The 16142-nt window shown below is 38.9% G+C and overlaps 1 protein-coding gene across 1 annotated transcript; it reads left to right on the top strand.

Annotated features, from left to right (window-relative positions):
- Positions 1-14155: 14155 nt before the first annotated feature.
- LOC104232355 (heavy metal-associated isoprenylated plant protein 30) lies at positions 14156-15730 on the top strand. The gene is made up of 2 exons (XM_009785538.2): positions 14156-14592; positions 15245-15730. The coding sequence occupies exons 1-2, from the start codon at positions 14469-14471 to the stop codon at positions 15535-15537; spliced, it is 417 nt and encodes a 138-aa protein (XP_009783840.1). The 5' UTR covers positions 14156-14468; the 3' UTR covers positions 15538-15730.
- Positions 15731-16142: the final 412 nt, after the last annotated feature.

Here is a 16142-nt window from a genome sequence, read left to right as displayed (position 1 = left end):
TATATCTCAGATAAGTTCTTTTCTTTCTTTTTTCCCTAGCATTTGTTCAGAAAGATTTCTTCTTTTTCTATTTTTTTTTTGAAATCATCACTTTTTCATTTCTTGGTTTAAAGACTTTACCTCCTCAGCAGTTTGTTTTTGAAAAGGATTTTCAGAGTTTACTACCAGTTGCCAAAATGGTGCAAAGCAAAATGCGAATAGGACAGGCCAAAGATAAGGTGATAAAACGAAAAGAAGTTGGCCACAAGACCAAATGATAAATGGGTCTAGATCCCAAGAGGACTAAATTTTCAGGGGAAGTTGGAGGAAAACGGAAAAGCAACAGTTAAAAATGTTATGGGGATCCCCAGCAGATTGGCGAGATACAGGAACAACTCCGACAGATTCTCGACCAAGTTCCGCAATGGTTGGACAACACAGAGTGGGGAAAGAAGAGAAAAGGAGTATCATCCTCAGCAAATAATATCATCCCCAGCAAGTTTTGTAGCAAAGCAGGAAAAGGAAAAAAGGAAAACCATCCCCAGCAGAAGTGGCACGACCACTCACCACGTTTTAAACTAACAAATTTCTCTTTGATTTTAAGCAGGGAAAGGAAATATTATTGACAGCAGGAAGACAGGGTCACAAAGAAGATTATCAAACTGGGGCAGAAAATTTTCTCTCATTACGAAAATTTTCTTGAAATCAGATAGCCATTTGGGAAAGAGAGAAGATAACACAAGTTTTGAAGGAAGTAAAATCCCCAGCAGTATACGAGAAGGGAGATACAAGTTTTAAAAGAAAAGCAATCTTGGAAGAAGCAAGATAACCCAAAGGTGTAAAAGCAATGACCTTTGTATCAATATCATCCCCACCATTGTTAAAAGGAGGAAGATAATTCCCCAGCAGTGTTATTCCCGGCAGGTTTCAGGGAAGTGAAAGCACCAGCTTTAAAGGAAATAGTCTTGGAAGAAGGAAAATGACATATTGGTGAAATAAAATATCGGTGTTATCCCCAGCAGTTTTTCAGAGGAATAAAACACCAGTTTTGAAGGAAGCAGTTGTTGAAGTCAGGAGCCCGCCTGGATAATGGAGGCCGAATTATTTTGAAGAAGTTGTTGAAGTCAGGAGCCCGCCTGGAGAATGGAGGTGTTATTTTTTTGGAGAAGTCAGGAGCCCGCCTGGAGAATGGAGGCTGAATTATATTTAAAAAATTGGAAAAGTGAGGAGCCCGCCTGGAGAATGGAGGCTGAATTATTTTTAAGAAGTTGGAGAAGTCAGGAGTCCGCCTGTAGAACGGAGGTTGTTATATTTTTAAGTTAAAGAAGTCGGGAGCCCGCCTATAGAACAGAGGTTGTTATATTTTTAAGTTGTTGAAGTCAGGAGCCCGCCTGGAGAATGGAGGCCGAATTATTTTTAAGAAGTTGTTGAAGTCAGGAGCCCGCCTGGAGAATGGAGGCCTAATTATTTTGAAAAAGTTGATTGAAGTCAGGAGCCCGACTGGAGAACGGAGGCTGAAATTTTTAAGAAATTGTTGAAGACAGGAGCCCGCCTGGAGAATGAAGGTGTTACATTTAAAAGTTGGAAAAGTCAGGAACCCGCCTGGAGAATGGAGGCCGGATTATTTTTAAGAAGTTGTTGAAGTCAGGAGCCCGCCTGGAGAATGGAGGCCGAATTATTTTGAAAAAGTTGATTGAAGTTAGGAGCCCGCCTGGAGAACAGAGGCTGAAATTTTTAAGAAATTGTTGAAGTCAGGAGCCCGGCTGGAGAATGGAGGTGTTACATTTAAAAAGTTGGAAAAGTCAGGAACCCGCCTGGAGAATAGAGGATGAATTATTTTGAGAAAGTTGTTGAAATCAGGAGCCCGCCTGTAGAACGGAGGTTGTTAAATTTTAAGTTGGAGAAGTTAGGAGCCCGCCTGTAGAACGAAGGTTGTTATATTTTTAAGTTGAAGAAGTCGGGAGCCCGCCTGTAGAACGAAGGTTGTTATATTTTTAAGTTGAAGGAGTCAGGAACCCGCCTGCAGAACAGAGGAATACATTTCAAGATCAAATCAGAAGTCAGTAATAAGGAGGATTACAACAAAAATACCCAGCACAACAAGCTTTAATGTAGGAAGCAGTGTCCCCAGCAGACAGAGCGGGATAATAAAACTTGTGTTTAGAAAAGCAAAAAGCCAGTGTCATCCCCAGCGGTTTTCGAAAGAAAGGCACCAAAGGAAACACAAGTCGACAAGAAAGCAAAGCAACCAGAGCGCGTGGAAGATAGATAAGATTTTGTAATTCCTAGTTCAGTCTAGCCTTTAGTTTTCTTTTGAGCACAATGTAACAAGGAGATCGGTAAACAGTAGTAACAACATGAGACAACAGTAACAGCAAACATTAGTCCCATGGTAGTCCCAGCTACCAAAATTTCCCGAACTACATTAACCTGATTCCCTTCTAGCCAGAGATTTAAATCTTTCAAAATATTGCTTCACACAGAGTACTCGGATGGGCAAAAATCGCTCGTATCTGCTCACTTTATCTTTGCACGAAAACCCTTCGTGTTTCGGACAAAGAGGGGCATCTGTGAGCACGTAATTTTTGCTTCACGAAAACTACTCCAAAAGAAATCAAAGATAAAACAAAATTCTCTTGGTGTGCAATTTTTAGGATTTACGTGGCATTTTGGATAATTATTTGTGTTTTGTCAGCAAATGTTTACTTTGTTGTAGTTAATTGAAAAATAAAAAAAATACATGTTGCATGCATATCTAGGATTTAATTATGCATTTAAGAATTAATTAAACCATTATTTGGCTCTAAAAGGAAAATCATAAAAATAAGCGTGTTATTCTCTTTGTTGTCATTGTGTGATTTTATTTTAAGGTTTTAATTTGTGTGTTAATTGTTGTAAGTATTAATTAATATTTATGTAGTTTTATTTTTGATTTTACAAATTAATTAGGAGTTGTGTTTAAATTAGAAAATTAAAGAAGGAAAAGGAAAAGAGTTCAAAATATGAAGAAATTCGGACTGGGCCAGTTTTTAAAAGAGAAGTCATGCCCAAAATCACACCCCATGCCCGGGTGCAATCCAACCCGTCTCCAGCCTTTATCAAACGACGTCATTTCCGGTGTCTCAATCTGGACCATTGATCTCAGATGATCAAACGGTCCCAAAGCTGTGACCAAACCCGACACCTGACCCATTACCCGGTTAAGCCCGACCCCCTGTTTAAACCAAACGACACCGTGTAGTTTAACCCCCTTGATCTTGGCCGTTGATCTTAATTGATCTAACGGCTAAGATCGAAACAACCCCTTCGTATATAAGGCCAATCCTTACCCCACACCCCCAAAGCTATACCCCCCTTTCCACCTTCGTTTCTGATCTTCAGAGACCAGACATGTCTGCCACCTCTAGCCACCGTGCACCGCCCACCGGAAATCGCCTCACGGCAGTTCCGGTGGTCCAAACGACCCCAAAATTACACCATAGCTTCCCCACGACATCCTCTTTCCAGATCTGGTATTAGTTTCCCTCGAATCCATACCCAATTTCTCGAATCTTCAATCAAAGAGTCCGTCTGAGACCTCATTTGTTCCGATGACTACCAAATTAACACCCTTAAGCCATCTGATCACCCTCATTACAGATCTAGTACCCGTTGGCTTCAAATCTTCCTTAAACTCCTCGAATCTTCGTTTGAAAATTCGAGCCAAACATGAACCTACCCCGATCCATTCCAAATTCATACCAGGTGAAGCCCAGACCTCCCTCACCCCTGAACCACCACTGGTTCCCTTCGAATCTACCTAGAAACGTTCAAACCCTAAATCAAAAAAAACGGAACCCTAGAAATTCCAAATCATGGAATCCGTCCAAATTAAGTGAGGATTTGTGGTTTAATTGACCTTAATCGAAGTGTTCTTAGTTGAGAACACTTCGACTAAGGTCTGTTCGACCTCAAAGTGTCCAAATCCGAGTTCGAGCCTGGGTCCGTATAGTTCTGAGGTTCTGAGGTATTTCTCTTTTTCCTTTATTCCGTATTTATGATTTTTCTATCTATGTATCTGTTTAGTTAGTTTTATTGATTTTCCATGCTTTTTCAATTCATCTTCTCATCTCCAATAGACCTTTTTATTTGGTCCAAATCTGTCATTTGTTTATGTTTGCTGTAATTATTATGTGTGTAACCGATTAATAAGTTGCGTCGATTAGTTAGTTTTCAGTTAATCCATGATTCTGTCAATAACACTGAAATTACCCGAATTGCCTATTTCTTTGTCGCTGATTTGCTCAGTGTCAGTTGTAATACGTAATCGACTAATTAAGCTTCATTGATTAGGTCGTTCGTATAGTTTGAATCATTCGGCATTCTGTTGTTTATAGTTTTCAAATTGTTAGTTATCCGATTAATTCAGATTCTGTTTTGATTAGGAGCATTGTTCTGAATCCCTGGAACCTTTATATTTGATGTATTTTCTGCCTTAAAGTACTGGCTGAATTGGTTATAGCTGTAATCAAATCAGTTTTGGGTTAATTGTTAGTTAAAAAGATTTCAGAATTAAGATTTTAATACAGTTGAATAGTTGTATTAAGAGGCAGTAATATTAAGGGGTTTTCAGGGCTGGTTTAGGAATGAAACAGCTAGGTTTATATTTTAGTGTTAGTGCTTTGTTAGTGGGGTATTAATTAATACTCTAATGGGGAACAAAAGGGAATGGAGGCTAAAATTAAGGAAAAGCTTCCTTAGTGGAATTTAAAGTGAAAAAATCAGATTTTTAGTGGAAAAATTCTGATTTGAATAAGAAAAGGGGTAGGGCACTAAGTTTGAAAGGGGGATGGCTGTATAAAAAGGAGATTGAGGACTAAATTTGGCAGAGAGAAATTTCTGGAAAAAAGAGGGGAAAAAGGGAACTAAAAGAAGAGGAAGAAAAGTTTGAGAGAGGTAGGAGAGATAATTCTTCTAGAGAGATAGAGTATTAAGGCTGAACTTTTACATTAAGAGTTTCAGGCCGCTTTTCTTGAGTGTTTGACAAATCAGAAACTACTGTTTCCTTGCATCTGTCTGTGTTTCATTTTGGTACTACTGGGGTTTCAGTTTATTATTTCCTGGGTTTCCGTGGGTGGAGTACTGATTGCATTGAGTTCATGGGTTTTCCTGCTTGGTTTTAATCTTTCCTAGGATTTCTGCTATTGTTGGCTACTGGTTTACTGGTTGTTGTTGTACTGCTGTGTTGCTGTGTATGCTACTGTTGTTTTCTGCACTGATCTCCCTCTTCTTCTCTTTGCTTTCCAAATACCAGGTACACAAATTGATACACTGGTTCTTGTAGGCTGAAACTTGAAGCATGAATACAAAGAAATGAAGAGTTGAAGTTTTAAATTCATTGTAGTTGTCTACTTATTTGTATATACATTAGAATACCTCTTTCATTAGAATCATGTAGGTGTTTGTTTATGTATAACTGGACATGCCTTTTGTAGTAGTTTAGTGAGAAAACTACCCATGTATGCTTAGTTAGAAGGATTGATGGTATAGTAATTCCTGTCCTTCTACTTTAGTATTATTTGTTAAATAATATATATCAAAAGCATGTTAGGCCATTTAGATTATTCTTAAATATCCAATAGTTATCTCATTGAACAAATGGCATGTTTCTGAAACTGGTAGGAACATTGTTTAATTAGATACCATTGGTTAATTTCATGCATGTAAATGGTTTAGGATAAAAAATTAGATTTCCAAGTTCTTTCATTCCAGTAGAATGCCACTTTAAATTTGCAAAAATCTGTTAACAAAATGACACCATATTTTTTGCAAGCTATGAATGTGTAGAAACCATTAACTAGACCCTATTGGATTAAGGATGGCCCGGGTCCAGTTTTACCCCATATACGTTGGACCTGGGCCCATAAATGGCAAACGGATCACCCTTATTGCATCATTTTCAGAATTAACGAATCGTATTCGAAACTTAACTATAATAACCCGCAAGCATGTAAATAAATTAGGTATTTTTCTTCTTTTATTTTAGAGACGGACGAAAATAGAAAAACATAGTTACTATAGGACGATCCTTTAAAATAAAATGAGGCGTGCCTCGCCAGAGAAATCACAAGTTGTGGGGCCCATCGATAAAAAGATATAATAAATGGATAGGCTTCGGGATCGGCCGCTTAGTGAACTCCATGGTCCTTCCCCAAAAATAACAATACACTAGTCTCTTCAGGACGCGTCTTTAATAAATTACGTTCTTAAATACGGGTGTGCATTTATGTAACCCAAATCCAAATCTCAACGGAGTTGAAACGTGTCAATAACCACGGGTACATTGATTGTGACGAGGTTCGAGATACGTTTTCACAACGTTGCAATTCCTTGTTAAAATAACAATAATAACAATAAAAGCGGTAAAAGAGTCATAACTTGCACCAAGTACATAATTATTAAAATCAGATAAACAAGCCGAATATGACAGTTGAACGACTGTGCTAGAACCACGGAACTCGGGAATGCCTAATACCTTCTCCCGGGTTAACAAAATTCCTTATCCGAATTTCTGGTTCGCGGACTGTAATACAGAGTCATTCTTTTCCTCGATTCGGGATTAAATTGGTGACTTGGGACACCCTAAATCTCCCAAGTGGTGACTCTAAAATAAATAAACAAATCCCGTTTCGATTGTCCTTGAATTGGAAAAACTCCCTCCGCGCCCATTTTGCGGGTGGCGAGGGCGAAAAAGGAGGTGTGACACCTTATACCTCTCCATGCACGCTCGCCTCTCCCCCTCACCTATGCTCCCCACTAACTTTCGGTACGCCTCCTTTTTCGCTTCCACTTTACCTTGTACCACTTCATTCCACCACCAGTCTCCTTTATGCCTGCCGGAGACGCCTGTTGAGACCCCTAACACCTCTCTCGCAGCCTCTCTTATACAGTTTGCTGTTGTTGACCACATAGAGTTCGCGTCACCACTGCTCCTCCAAGCTCCCATAACCGACAACCGCCCTTCCATCTCTTGAGCTTTGTCCTTAGTTAAGGCTTACCCACCTGATGCTCGGCCTTCCTCGAGCAGTAATTTTCCTCATCTTCACCATAATACCAACGTCCATCACCAAGAGCCTATGTCGCGCCAGGAGTGTCTCGCCTGGAATCACCTTGCAATCCTTGCACAACCCTCTGTCGTGCCTCCTGAGGAGGAGATAGTCAATCTAAGTCTTCGCCACCGCATTTTGAAAAGTAACCAAATGCTCTCCCCTCTTCGGAAAGCAAGAGTTAGCAACCACCAACCCAAAAGCCTTAGCGAAGTCCAATAACGAGGTTCCTCCTCCGTTCCTCTCCCCAAAGCCGAAGCCTCCATGCACTTCGTCATACACACCTGCGGTCGATCCAATATGGCCATTGAAATCCCCTCCTATGAATAACTTCTCAGTAGGTGATACCTGACATATAATCTCATCCAACCCCTCCTAAAAGTGCAGTTTAACCTCCTCATCTAGGCCCATATGAGGCGCATAGGCACTAACAACGTTTACGGTGCACTGACCAACCATCTTAATAATCATCAATCTATCGTTCACTCGTCTAACCTCAACAACAGACTCTCTAAGTTCCCTATCCACCAAAATACCCACTCCATTCTTACCCTTCTGGGTTCTAGAGTTCCAAAGTTTATACCCATCTGCGTCCCTTGCTCTCGACCTTGCCCACCTTGTCTCCTGGACACACGCTATATTGACCCTCCTCTTCTTGAGGATCTTCGCCAGCTCTATAGATTTACCTGTCAATGAACCTACGTTCCATGACCAAATTCTCAACCGATGGACACCCTTGTTCCCTTTACCTCCCTTTCATCCCAACCCACCTCCTAGCCCCCGCCCTACCTACCGACCCACCCCCCGCATGCCCCGAGGACATGGACTCACTCGACCATCCCAGACTACAGCCACGGTAACTCCACGGACTAGGGGGAGTCACTACCAGACACCACGGAACAAACTAGAATAAGACAAGATGCCACTACAGGCGCCCTAATCCGGTGACTAAACTAATAAGAACTAAAGGACAACAATTTTATTAACACAATAGAAATAAATAAGCAAACGGGAGGTACCAATTCCTGTGACTATAACCTGGGAATTGTCTTGGTATACTCGACTGTATTGCGTCCACCTAGCTCGTTCGCGTCTAACTCATGTTGTTCCGTGCTGATACTCGTGTTGTTTTTCACTGTTTGCACGTGCACGTCTCGCTCGCCGCCCAAAGCCACCGGTCCTAACTGAAACTGTCAGACAGGTCCTGCTGCGTCGTGTCGGAAAGCTCTGGCTTGAAGACGGATCTGGTTTATGTGTCACCACGGCACCGCAACCAGGCCTGAAACCTGACTGTGGTTGTTTCCACTCGCCGGCGACTGATTCGTGTCTCGTCGGAGTAAGAGGGGGAGAAGACAAAGACGGGAAAGGAGGAGAGGTGGGGTGAGAGAGATGGGCAGAGAGAGAGAGAGGAGGGGTGTTGGATGATGGGGAGGAGAGAGGGGCGAGGGGACTTACCTGGGCGGAGGGTGGTCGCCGGCGACTGGATTAGTCGCTGTTAGAAATTTTGTTATGTTACCGTTGGGCGTTGGCAGTGAGCGTTTGGAGAGAGAGAACAACCTAAGAGAGAACAATCTAAAATATTTAGGTACAATTTAATTGGAACATACCCTCCCCGTTTTATTTTTGTGGCAATATTTGTTTAGGTACGAAATTTAAAAAAAAATGAATTTTAACATATATTAACAGTTTAAACTTTTAATTCTAACATTTGTGATATTTATAATGTTACAAGTATTTTGAAGGTTAAATTGAAAGTTAAAATGAAAAAAATTTCAAATATAAAAAGGTGTTTTTTTTTGTTGTTATAGATAGAAAAAAAAATGTTATATATAATGGAACTAAAGAAATACTATCTTATAGAAGCAATAATTTTTCACCATTTTGGAATTAAAAATGACACACGACATTCGTATTATTCTCTTATAGTGTTGATGTCACAGAGGCTCAGGTATTTGAATAAATTCTTTTTATTAATGTTTGCTCTATGGTTACAACAAAAACACAGGCCAATAAATTGAAAATCACAACACATTATATAAATTTGGAGTTCTAGCTGATCTCACCATGATTCCGGTTGTTAAAGTTAGTACAAGTTTTATCTCTAGCAAAAATGTTCCTTCAATTGAATATCAAATTTTACCATTTAATTTGAACTAACAATGTAGCACTTAGAATTTTTGTTAATATTCTTTTAACAATATTGTTTATTCGATGAGTAACAGCCATGAGGACGTACACTAGGAATAGCTAGAAGTAATTAATTAATGTCGTAATCAGGCAGAATTATTGCTGAAGAAGATGATCGGGGATCATGTGAAGGGAATCTGTAAGAAGTCGCTTTAATACGATCAGCCCTCATTTGATTAAAAGAAGAACATGCTTTATTAACTCAAATTCTTGTCTTTGTCATTTTAAATAAGCAGGGGTAGGGGTTTGTCCTGTTGTGTTTCTATTCCAATATTACTGCAACTTTAAATCATGCAGCAAGCTAAGGACCAATAGTTAAGTACTATATAGGCCTAAGTGAACTTGAGGATAAGGAGATCCATATCAATTGGTTAACAACCAAATCAACCAACATTGGCCTTACTTCTGTAGTAGCTGCTGCTTGTCAAAGTCTGTTGGCTGTTTAACCAAGCTTGATAATTCTAAATCAGAAGTCGAGTAATTATTTTGAAAGGGTCTTGGAGCAATAGTAAAGTTGTGTTTTCGTGAAATTTATAGGTTATGGGTTTGAGCCGTGGAAGCAGCTACTAATGTTTACATTGAGATAAGCTATCTACATCATACTTCTTGGGATACGATCTTTCTCCGGATCCGACGTGAACACAAAATACCTTGTGCAACGGGCTGCCTTTTAGAGGTGGAGTAATTATTAATGAGAACACTCAATGTATGGGGATGCTTTGTGGATGAAATTTAAAAGAAGTTTATTAGATAGTGACCTAGAAACTCGAAACGGGATAAAAGAAAGTGCAGCCTTATTCCTTTAGGTTAATCCAGGAAAAGACTACTTTGGCATCAGGTATTGCCATGGGCTTATTCAAAAGCGCAACCACCTTTCTATGACAGTAAAAGGAATTTAGCAAATCCTTTTGGGGCATCACTTTCACTTTTATTTTTGGTTCCCTCACTATTCAGTATTCGCCACCCTCTCAGCCAAAAAATATAAAAAATAGAAATGGTAAAGTTTGAAAACGAAAAATATGTCTCCGATTATTACCTTTTGTTCTATAATAATCCTTTCTCTGTCAACAAATTAAATTTTAGTTTGGTATAAACATAATGTTCGGTGTTGTCCTGTTTTTCTTATCATATTTGGTTTTCATATCTTTTGAAATATATTTACCATAATTGAGTTTTCCTTTTTATAGAAGGAAATTATAATTCTCTTATATTTGACTAGTCCTTTTTCTTGTAGGAAAAGGTTTGGACTTCTATAAATTGAGGATTCTTCCTTCTCATTCAATAGCATCCACAATGTAGCCATATGAGGTTTGAGAGTCATATTTTGTGAAGACCCAAAAGGTCATCACTTGTTTTGGAAATAAATTCTATGTTCCGAGGCCTTAAAAATCTTTTTTGTCTCACCTCGATTTGCGTGCACAGTCCGGGCGCGTTCCCGAAAAACTTTTATGTGAAAACTAAGAAAAATATGAAAATTGACTTATAAAATTGAATAAAGTTGACTTTGGTCAACATTCTTGGTAAACGGACCCGGACTCGTGATCCAACGTTCTCGTAGAATCCGTATTAAAATTTGGGAATTGGGCGTACGCCCGAAATCGAATTCCGAGGTCCCAAACCCGAGAAATAAACTTTTGAAGAAATTATTTTCTGAAAAATATAAAGGTTTTTAGAAGCGAGTTGATGCATTTTCTTGATGGTATCGGGCCCGTATCTTGGTTCCGGAGCCCGATACAAGTTTGAAATAATAATTAAGATAAATCTGTAAAATTTGGTAAAGATCGGAGTTGGTTTGGTATAAAATGGACCTAAACTTGAGAAATTGGAAAATTTGATGTTCTTGAGTGATTTCATGAATTTGAGGTTTAATTCATAGTTGTTGATGCTATTTTGATGATTTGATCGCACGAGCAAGTCCGTATGATGGTTTTAGGCTTGCGTGCATGTTTGGTTTGGAGCCCCGAGGGCTCGGATGAGTTTTGGATAGGCACGGAGTGAATTTAGGCTTAGGGAAAATAGTTGCAGGTTGCAGGTCTGGTGCTGGCTTCTGATCTCGCAATTGTGAGATCAGGGGATCACAAATGCGAAGTTTGTGAACTTGGGAATTGCGAGGGGCTCTTCGCAATTGTGAAGTAAGCCCTGGCCAGCCTTGCTCGCAATTGCGAGAATTTCTTCGCAAATACGAATACCTCAGAAATCCCTAGCTGTCACAAATGCGACAATCCCTTCGCAATTGCGAGTTCGCAATTGCGAACATCTGATCGCAAATGCGAAAATAGCAGGTCCTGAAGGAGTTCGCAATTGCGATATCTATGACCTGCTAAATCATAACTTAGCCGAAAACTTTTCATTTTTCAAACTTTCTCAAAACCTAAACTCTCTTGGGCGATTTTCTAAAGAAACGCTCTTGTCCAAATCGTTTGTAAGTCATTTCCAACTCATTTTCTTTAATCTATAACACCTTTTCACATGATTTCAATCCAAAATCAAGGGTTTTCATGGGGGAAATTGGGTGATTTGGGTAGAACTTAGAATTTTTAAATTTTGGGGATTTGGACCTCGATTTTAGGTCCGATTTCAAAATAAATTATATATTTGGGTTCGTGGGTGAATGGGTAATCGGGTTTTGGTTCGAACGTCGGGTTTTGACCATGTGGTCCGGGGTCAATTTTTGACTTTTTGGGAAAATCATTGGAAAACCTATTTTCATGCATTAGGACTTATTCATTTAGCATTTATTGATATCATTAAGTAAATTATGGCTAGATATAAGCAAATTGGTGGTGAAAAAAAGAGGTAAAACGGTAGTTGAGGCTTGAATTGTGTTCGTGGCATCGAGGTAAGTGTTTGGTCTAACCTTAGCTTGAGGGATTAAGAGTTGTGTCTTATTTGCTATGTGTTAATTATGGAGTACAACGTATAGGCATGGTGACGAGTATATATACGTCGGTGTCAAGCGTGCCCGTGAGTCTTGTATTGTAATTGTTGCGACTCCGTTGTGATTTATTCATGCTTAATATGATGATTACCATTATTGGTTCCCTTGCCGGGATATTATTGTTTATGATATTATCTCCCTTGCTGGGATGTTATTGTTTATGATATTGTTTCCCTTGCCGAAATGTTGTTGTTATACTCTTGTTCCCTTGCCGGGATTCTTTTATGATTGATGTTGAATTGTAAATGGGATCGGGTTGCACGCCGCAACGGTATTATATAAAATGGTATCGGGTTGCACGCCGCAACGGTATTATATGAAATGGGATCGGGTTGCATGCCGCAACGGTATTATATGAAATGGGATCGGGTTGCATGCCGCAACGGTATTATATGATTTGGGATCGGATTACACGTCGCAACAAGAAAGAATGAAAGTGAATATTGATTCTTATGGTGAGAATGAGAGTAAAAGCACGAAGGGTGATGTCGTGCACTTGTTTCTGATTTTCCTTATTCTTGTTGGCAATTGAATTGTGGTTTCTTTACATTCCGCTTTGGTATTCTGTTGTTGTTTGATACTCTCCGCAACATGTTTTCCCCCTCCCATATTTAACTGTAAATATCTGCTTTTATTTTTCCGCTGTATGTGATTTAACTGCACAAGTTTATTTGGTAGTCTGGTCCTAGTCTCGTCACTACTTCGCCGAGGTTAGGCTAGGCACTTACCAGCACATGGGGTCGGTTGTGTTGATACTACACTCTGCACTGTGTGCAGATCTCGGTGCTGCAACTTTTAGACCACAGTGAGGTTGCTGCCTTTAGTCCATTTAGGCGACCCGAGGTAGTCCTGCAGATATCCGCAGGCCCTGACATCTCCTTCTATCTTTCCATTCTGTTTCTTTTATTTATTTCAGAGACAACGTTGTATTTATCTTTCGGACTCTTATTTGTAGTATTCCTAGATAGTCTGTGATATTGTGACACCAGTTCTGGGTTGCTTATGTTATGGATTGACATTGATATCATTATTAAATTGTTACGTCTCAGTTTTTCGCTTTATATTTTCGCTGTTTATATGATGTTTGTTCACCATTGTGAAAGGATTATAAGAATGAAAAAGGTTAAGTAATTGGAACAATTGGCTTGCCTAGCTTTCACTAGTAGGCGCCATCACGATTCTTGAGGGTGAGAAATCCAGGCCGTGACATGTTTAGTGGGAGAACTTTACGGGACAAGTGTTAGTGTGTCACTTGTGTTTGCCTCTTCGTGAGGTTGTTCTCTCAATATTTTGTGTTCTCTTATATAGTGGATTGCTCATCTCCGCGATGGACGTAGGTCAGTTGACCGAACCACGTTAAATATTTGTGTTTCTTTTGATATTTCTCTTTTGTTGTCTGATTTATTGTCGTTCAATTATTACTTCACGAACTTCCGCATGACACCTTACTTGTTGTGATCCTAGCACATAAATACTAAGACTCCATTCACTATCGTTTCATTTTATTAATCCTTCTCAGTTAGGTGAGACAAAATTAATCGATCTCTTACGTTGGTTCACTTATTTTACGAATTAAAATCATAACTTCTCTATCTACATCAACGAGCAACCACAAAGTTATACTAAACAATAACTTTCGTAGTTATGCTTCCAAAAACACTTTTAAATCCTTAACTAACAATATAATCTTTGGAATTTTGAAAGACAACTTACATGCTAAGTAATGCAGGCCACATGGGTTATGAACAAAGTAACTGAATTATCCAATCCCGCGAAAAGAAGATAATGCAACATATTGCATGCAAAACCACCACTTTATCTTTCTTGATTGACTTAGGAACATGATATGAGTTGATGCCACTACTCTTTTTCACTTGTCCTAGTCACAATCCACGTATTTTTTAAAGAAAATTTCATCTATTCGGAGAACCAAAATAGAAGCCTCTGGAGCTATAGCTTCTATATGACTTTCAGCAGCCAACCTTAAACAACAATGCTAAGAAATAGGATTAATTTGGACAGAATATGTCAATTAAGAATGTAAAAGCGAAAAGTAAAAGTGATGCTAGCTCTTTCATCCAACTTTTTTAGAAAGAATCTAGCGTGTCTTGTCTGCTGCTTTTGATTTTGGATTAACAGAGATCGTCGTCATCAATGTCACAATATACTCTCTAAATGCACTATATATAACTCATTATCGGCCAAATGCAACCTCAACTTCTATTATTACATAGTACTATATATATAACACAAGAACTAGAGTTACTTCGAATTTGGGGATGGCGGACATGCAGATAGTACCGGCTGGCAGAAATGTAGAACCTCAGTATGTGGAAATGATGGTGCCTCTCTACTCTTATGGTTGTGAGAGAAAAGTCAAGAAAGCTCTTTCCCATATCAAAGGTAAACACAACAATGCATTAGTATAACTTTTTATATATATATATATATATATATATATATATATATATATATATATATATATATATAGTAAAGTTTCATTTAAAATTCACAAATAAGTTCTTAATGATCTTAAGATGTCATTTTTTTTAGAGGTCTGATTTGTCTGTTTTTAAGTCTCTTCTTGAATAACACTTGCATGGAGTTTTCCAAATGTACGGGCCAAATAGAGGAAAATACCCAACCAAATATGTTTTGGGTCAGTGGATTTAAGCAACAAGGGCCAATAAGATAGAGAAATGGGCTTTCTTTAAAGGAATTACTGTGTGTAATCTCTGTGCCTGTGACTATGTAACATGTTCATGACCTGGCCTGAATTATGTAATGCCATTTGGTCGAGTTCTATGCTCATTCATTTTTCATTTCTTTTATTTTCTATGTGTGAGACATAGATAATTCGAAAATTACAATGGTATGGAATATTTCTTGGCGATAGAAATAGAAGTTATTTGCAGATCAGTCTAATATACTCACTGTCTTCCACTTGAATTTAGCCCATTTATGATGGATTTTGTGGTACTTTGCATCGACTTACTTTTGGCATAGTTACTCTTTAAACTTGTACTAATAGCAGTGATATACTATCAAACTACAGGGATATACTCAGTGAACGTGGATTTCGAACAACAGAAGGTGACAGTATGGGGAATATGCAACAAGTATGACGTGCTAACCACAGTAAGAAGCAAAAGAAAAGCAGCTCGTTTCTGGAATGCTGAGGACAAGGCTGGTGTAATGCAAGAATCGGAAACAGCTTCAGATTCTTCATCAACCCCACCTTCTCGGCACAGATTTAGAGCCTCTGCACCACCTTTGGCTCTCTTAAGGACTCGATCTCTAAGCTGGAGAGCTTTAAAAAAGGCCTTCACAAGAACATACTCATTCTAAAATTACGTGCCCTCTTGCCCCGCCATAAAAGAAGGAATGTGTGAGCATTAATGTAACTTTTCTTTGTAAATAGTTGCCACTTATGTTGGCTATTCAGTTTTCCCATCTTCTTCGCTTTCTGTGGCACAAACAACCGTTTATGTTTTGATTGGCAAAAACTGTTAACATACAATTCAGCTGTCATTTTGCCTCATTTTCAAGCTACTCATCTCACTTGTAGTTAATTGCTTGCCAATCAACCAGTGGAATTCCTCGTCATTGCATAAATAGAGTACATTAGAAACTGAATCACTTTATACTACTGTTGTTATAGAGTGATGCAGAGAATCCAATTCAAAAGACTAGCATATTAGGTGGGAGAACTCATTCCATGACCTTCAAACTCATTATCAATACTGGTTGTAATTAATTAGAAACTCAAATAATTTTGTAATAGTCGCCCCATATGTAGGAGCAGGTACCTCGTTGGCCACCTAGAAGGCTGTTAGATTTTGTGATATACATCAATCGATCGACATTGAGATTTTGAAGAACCCTAGATCAAGTCCGGAACCAAAATGTGATTTTTTTAAACTTAAAGTACACAAATAGGTGGGAAAAAAAGT

The sequence above is a fragment of the Nicotiana sylvestris genome, chromosome 3, assembly GCF_000393655.2.
Source record: "Nicotiana sylvestris chromosome 3, ASM39365v2, whole genome shotgun sequence".
NCBI lineage: Eukaryota > Viridiplantae > Streptophyta > Magnoliopsida > Solanales > Solanaceae > Nicotiana > Nicotiana sylvestris.
Note: the sequence above shows the minus strand (reverse complement) of the source record. Positions and strands in the feature narration are given on the sequence as shown.